Raw genomic sequence first — 5,999 nt, forward strand, 5'->3', positions numbered from 1 at the left:
AGTGAACATACTTCTCGAGCCATGTGTGGTTACTCCTGAGAGTAAAGGCCCAGACTAAATTGAGATGGAAATGGAGCACTTGGGGCTCTGGGCCCACCAGTCTTATACATGTGAGCAAACCTTTGGAGGGCACCTGAGACATCACCCACTAACCAGCTCTTCAGGGAAAGCTCTAATGTTCTGTCTGGTTCTGCCCTCCTTTACTTCCCTCTTGCAGACCCGATCCATTCAGTCAAGGTTCCTGCAGAGTCGGAATCTAAACTGTATAGCACTTTGCGAAGGTAGGTCAGTCGCTCAGAGTTCCCGTTTTAGGGGGATCCTTAACATAGACTTCTGAGCATCTCTGGATGCACCCAGAAGTGCTTTGAAGCCTCCTTACTTCCCTTCCTGAGCTGAATTGTGTGTCTTGTTATCTGTGCCTCCCCTGCCATCTCCAGTGATCACATCTAAGGACCTCCAGAAGCATGGCAACATCTGGGTATGCCCTGTGTCCGACCATGTCTGCACACGGTTCTTCTTTGTGTAAGCCCATGAGGGACCCTGGGGGCTACTGGAGGGAGGGTGGGTGTATGACTCTGGCACAGGCTGGCTCTGTGGTCTGAGACTTGGCCCCTGCCGTCTGAGTGGCACTGGAGCTGGAGATGAGAACAGATGGCTGGGGTCTGTGTAGAAGAAGTCAAATACATGGAATCCTTCCACTTGGGAAAGGCTCAACTTTGGGGGTGGGATGGTTATACTTTGTTGACAGTTCTCCCTGTTACTCTGGTAATGTTTACCTGCATCCGCTCACGTTCACCTTGTCTTTGGCAGATATGAGGATGGTCAGGTGGGCGATGCCAACATTAACACTCAGGACCCCAAGATACAGAAGGAGATCATGCGTGTGATCGGAACTCAGGTTTACACAAACTGAGGGCCCCGCCCTCCGCCACCCTGTTCCCCAGGACCCTTCTGCCCTCATAACAGGGCTCAGGAGCAAGAGGAGAGAGTGCCCTGAGGAGCGGAGGGGCCGCTACCACGGGGCGGGAAGGCTGGAAGAGGTGGCCTTCCTGGTGGAGACTGACCCAGGATCCACACCACGCGTGGAATGCCCAGACTGACTCCAATCCCTGACTTGCCCACTTGACTTCACCCTGTTTGTAAATAAAACAATAAAATGGAAGGTGCTGTGGCCTGGATGCGATCACTGTGGTTTGCGCAGCTCCCCCAGGCTCTCAGGTGTGTGAGTGCTGGGGAGTGGTATATCCTGAAATTGTTTGTTCTTCCTGGAGTATTGTATGCTACAATTTGTTTTTTCTTTTACTGCCAGTTAGGTTGGAAGTCAGAACCTCATGCTTGTTTGGCTTGCTTGTTTGGCTGGCTCATTACCACTTGAGCCACGCCTCCTGTTTGGCATTTTGCTGGTTAATTAGAATTAGAGTTTCACAAACTTTCCTGCCTAGCCTGGCTTCAAACTATGATCCTCAGATCTAAGCCTCTTTTTTTTTTTTTTGGTCAGTCGTGGGGCCTGGGCGCTGTCCCTCAGCTCTTCAGCTCAAGGCTAGCGCTCTATCACTTGAGCCACAGCACCACTTCCAGCTTTTTCTGCTAATGTGGTGCTGAGGAATCGAACCCAGGGTCTCATGCATGCAAGGCCAGCACTCTTACCACTGAGCTACCTTCCCAGCCCTAGATCTCAGCCTCTTGAGTAGCTAGGATTACAGGTGTAAGCCACTGGTTCGAGGCCTTGCACAGATTATTGTTGAGGTAGGATAACACTTTTGGCCTGGGTTTGAGCCTAGGTACTGGTACATGCCCCGCTTCCCCTCACAGAATCTCCCAGACTCTTCTGCCACACTGGCCTGAACCATGATGTTCCTGATAATTGTAGCTGATAAAGTTTAAAGGTGAGGTAAAACAAATCAATCTGAACTTCATGAACACAAGAATGCCTTCCTTGTTGGGCAGCTTGCTGGGCAGGATCTTGAGTTTCCTCCTACAGCCTGGAGGGGAAATTGAGGCAGGGCTGACCCTCCCTCTCCTTCCCCCCCCAGCCTGGCCTAGCTATTTGAGAGGGGAGGGGAGCTGGCGTCTGTGTAGGCCTGGTGGGAGCCGCAGGCCTCACCCTTCACAGGGGTCCAGGCTTTTGGCACATGAAGGTGGGCAGTGGCCTGCCCTTCACCTGGTCCTGGATTCAGGCCACTGGCTTCATTTAGATCTGGACATACTAGTTTAGAGGTAGAGTCAGGAAAGGAATTCAATTAGCTCCAGCTGCAGTCGCTGCCTGTGATTTCTGGACTGAGGAGTCAAGATCTCTGGGCCGAACCCCCCATCCCTGCTCTTCTGGTACTTTTCCGTGCAGGCTGGGTGTGGCTGTGACTCAGGTTGTGGGGAGGATGTGGCCATCTTGGGGAGGAGCCTCAGCCGGGGGTTCTGGTTGGAAGGGGGGCAGGAGGCGGCTGCTGAGTCATTACTGGCTTGTGTACGTGCCAGCTTCTGAGATGATTTGGATGGACATCTGGGAATGTCTTGGCTTCTGGGACTGAGGGAGGTGGAGGGTCTTCATGGCTCTCTGGAGCCTTCTGGGGGCTCTGGGGGCAGTGGGAGTAGGTGGGTTCCAGTTTCTTTGAAGAGGCAGCCAGCCCTGGAGCACAGCACTGCCCACTACCCACCGGTGGCCAGAGATGCCAGTGGAAGCCAAGGCATTGCCAAGTCCCCTTGTCCAGGGTGTCCTTGGAGTAAGTGGGTCAGGGAGCTGGCAGCCAGTGTTCTGGACAGACATGTGGGTGGGTGGGTGGGAAGTGTAAGGCTCTGAAGCACAGCGGGGAGAAGAACACAGGATCTGGTCCTCTGAATCTTAGAGACCCCATCTCATCTCATCCTACCACCCTGTGAGTTTCAAAGCTTCAGTCTCTGCCCTGTCCTTGGAATGGGTACTCTGGAGGTTAAGGTCTTTGCACTCCCACGTGCACACCAGGAGCCTGGGCTAGGGGAAAGGACAGTGCGGTGCCTCCCTGGAAGAAAGATTGTGGCAGGTCACATGGGGTGACAAGGTCACCTTGGCAGGGACAGTTCTTCCTGGATATCTGCTTCCTGCTTCCAAGTGCAGCAAAGGCATTATACCAGAGCCTGGGAAAACCTGCGTGCACACGGGCCATCAGAAACTCAGCCTTATATTTCCTGCAGGGTTCACACCCCCCCCCAGCCCCCGGGGCACCACACATCCATTCCAGGCTCTGTCCTCACCTACCTTCATGTGTGGCTCAATTGTCTTCTCTATGAACTCTCCCTTGTCTTCATCCCCAACCGCAGAAGGCTGGCTTTTCCTTCCCTGCAGGAGTTAGAGGAGCTTTGAGACTTTGGAAGTCTGAGAAAGGCCTCTGTGGAGTCTCCTGGTCTAGCTCTAGGAAGGGCGCATCAAGTCTGGACTAGTATTTCTGCCTTAAAGCTGACATCCCCAAGACCTGCGGGTGATCTGCTGTGCTGTGCCAGGCCCAGGTCTCACAATCAAGCTTGCCTTGGTGCTTCCAGGATGGGGTCCAATGTGGTCTTACACACACACACCCCTGATCACAAGAACTCCAGGTAAACCATTAAACTCCAAATCCTGTGCCTCTGGCCAAGGATGGCTTACTGAGCAATCTCGTCCATTCTCAGATACTGCAGGTACTTGTTTAGGGTGAAGGTCAAACTTGAATTCAAAAAGGACACTCCTCCAAGACCAATCAGTCCTCCAAGGGAGGCTTCTAGGGCCTTCACATATAAACATGAGGTCAAACCTCACCCTATAGAACAAGCATTGTCCTCAATGTTCTCCCCGCTTCCCCGTGTCCAGTGCTGGGGCTGGAAGCCAAGGCCTGGCTTGGAGCTCATTAGGGGAAGTCTTAATTTTCCTGTCATTTGAACCACGTCCTCAGCCATTTTGTTGGCTTGTCTTGCCAGGACTGGGGTTTGAACTTTGGACTTCCCTCTTGCTAGGCAAGGACCCTCAGCCCCTTTAGTATGTGTGTTTGTGTTTGAATGAGTTGCTTCCAGCTACTCAGTTCCTCCACTTCCTGAGTAGCTGGATTCATAGGCTTGAACTCTCTGGCCCAGCTTTCACCTTCAAAGGAACTGGATTCTTGCACTTTAAATTATGGCATCTAGCCACTCACTGGGCGAGTGTGCAGAATTAGAACAAAGATAAGATAAAACCTGTGGGGCTCTTCCATATTGCCACTGTCTTCTCAGCAAAACCAAGACAGAGATCTCCTTAAAACCAGCATGCACATTTAACGTGAGCTAAGGAGATGATGGTTGTGTCTCCTGGAGGACACTTATTTTTATAATGTGCTTGGCTATTATAGAGGCGATACACACAGGGGTGACATTTACATTTGTCAGATAAGAACTACATGTCGTTTTGTACAGTGTCATCTGTTCTATCATTCTCTCCCAGACCCTCCCTCCTTCATCAATGTGGATGACAATTTTATAACCATCAGATTCTTCTGAATCAGAATGCTGGGGTTACAGGAGTGACTATGCTTTAAAACTTTAACATGTGAGTTAGCTTGGCACCAGCAGGGTTACTGTTCTGTGTCCATCACTCTTCGTAGTGTTCCCTCAGCCCAGAAGGGTGAGCGTCAATGATGACACCTGGTTTGTTTCCTCCCAAGTTCCTGCTCTCTCTCTCTCTACCTTAACCAAGCCAGTACTTCCCTAACTAAGTAGACTAGCAACCTGGCTAGTCTTAACTGTAATCTTAACTTTTCAGGAGGCTGAGACCTGAGGATCCTGGTTCCAAGCCAGTCTGGGCAGGAAAGTCCATGAGACTCTTATCTTCAATTAACCAACAAAAAAAAAAAAGACAGAAAGGAAGACAGAAAGACAGAAAGGAAGGAAGGAAGGGAAAGAAAAGGAGGGAGGAAAGAAGGAAGGAAAAGAAAGAAAAGGAGGGAGGGAGGGAAGAAGGAAGGAAGGAAGGAAGGGGAAAGCCGGCGGTGGAGCTGTGTGGTTTGAGTGGTAGAGTACTAGCCATGAGCAGCACCCAGGGCTTGAGTTCAAGACCCAGGACGGGTACAGAAATAAATAGAACAGACCAGCGATTGCTTATAGAAGAAATAGACTTCTCAACTGCAAACCAATTCAGTTTTAGGCCACCCCCCCCCCCCCTCCCCGCTTCTCCGTGCTCTCGGTGAGTGAACTCCAGGCCACTTTGTAAATCATCTGCTCCGAAAACTTGTCCTGGTGCAGGCAAAGCGCTGAGAGCGATGGGACCCGCCGGGCAGCGGCGGGGAGAATGCCCAGACAGACTCCACTAGCACCGGATCGACCGACACGCCTGGGCCGGGCACAGCAGGAGTGCTGCCTCCTAGGTAGATCTCCGGCCCCGAGGCTCGGAATGGATCCTTCCTTGGGGGGCCAGTGCGGACCCGGTCAGAGGCCTCCCGGCGCGCCCCGGGCCCGGCCCGCCCCGCGCTTCCTCGTTCCGGGCACAGCCGGCGCCCGTTCCCGGAGTCCCGCTCCCCGGAGGGCGGCCCCGGCCTGCGATCGTCCCCCCCCCCCCCCCCCCCGCCTCCCCACTGCCTTCCCGCCGCAGGGCGGGGCTGGGGGCGCCGCCGGGGACCCATAAATCTGGTTCCCGTGCAGATAAGGCCGGGGCAGCTGGGGCGACCTGGGCCGGCGGCCAGGAAAGGAGCCGGGTGCGGGCGGCCCGGGCCGGCGACAGGTGTGCGGGGCGCCCGGGGTCCGGAGGAGCCCGCCGGGGGGGGGGGGTGCGGCCCGCCCCCCGCAGCTCCGGATTGGCCCCCGGGTCTCAGTCACCGTCGCCTCTGCGTCCGGCCCTCCGTGTCCTTCCGCCGCGGAACGTAGTCCCCTCGGAAAAGGGCAGAGCCCGCCCTCCGCTCGGCCTCCCCCCGCCCGTCCTCCCGCCCGCTCCGGTCCCGGGGAGGCCGCGTCAGCGGGGGCGGGGGCGGGGCGCGGGCGGCCGCGCGCGGGGATTGGGCGCGGGGCGGGGCTGCGGAGGGATCGCGGTGCGC

General features: G+C 54.9%; 1 protein-coding gene across 7 annotated transcripts in view; it reads left to right on the forward strand.

Moving 5' to 3' along the window:
* Nucleotides 1–1,178, forward strand: part of Parp6 (poly(ADP-ribose) polymerase family member 6) — a 35,016-nt gene extending 33,838 nt beyond the window's left edge. For 6 of the 7 annotated variants that reach the window (XM_042697357.1, XM_042697356.1, XM_042697359.1 and 3 more), the window contains 3 exons: nucleotides 218–281; nucleotides 438–522; nucleotides 811–1,178. In XM_042697357.1, the coding sequence (XP_042553291.1) occupies nucleotides 218–281; nucleotides 438–522; nucleotides 811–913 (252 nt within the window). In that variant the 3' untranslated portion in view covers nucleotides 914–1,178. Of the gene's footprint in view, nucleotides 1–217; nucleotides 282–437; nucleotides 523–810 lie in introns of those variants that run through there. The other variant, XR_006150215.1, reaches the window with a different exon arrangement.
* The last annotated feature ends 4,821 nt before the right edge of the window (nucleotides 1,179–5,999 follow it).

The sequence above is a fragment of the Dipodomys spectabilis genome, unplaced genomic scaffold (genome assembly GCF_019054845.1).
Source record: "Dipodomys spectabilis isolate Male_0828 unplaced genomic scaffold, ASM1905484v1 ptg000219l, whole genome shotgun sequence".
NCBI classification, from domain to species: Eukaryota; Metazoa; Chordata; class Mammalia; order Rodentia; family Heteromyidae; genus Dipodomys; species Dipodomys spectabilis.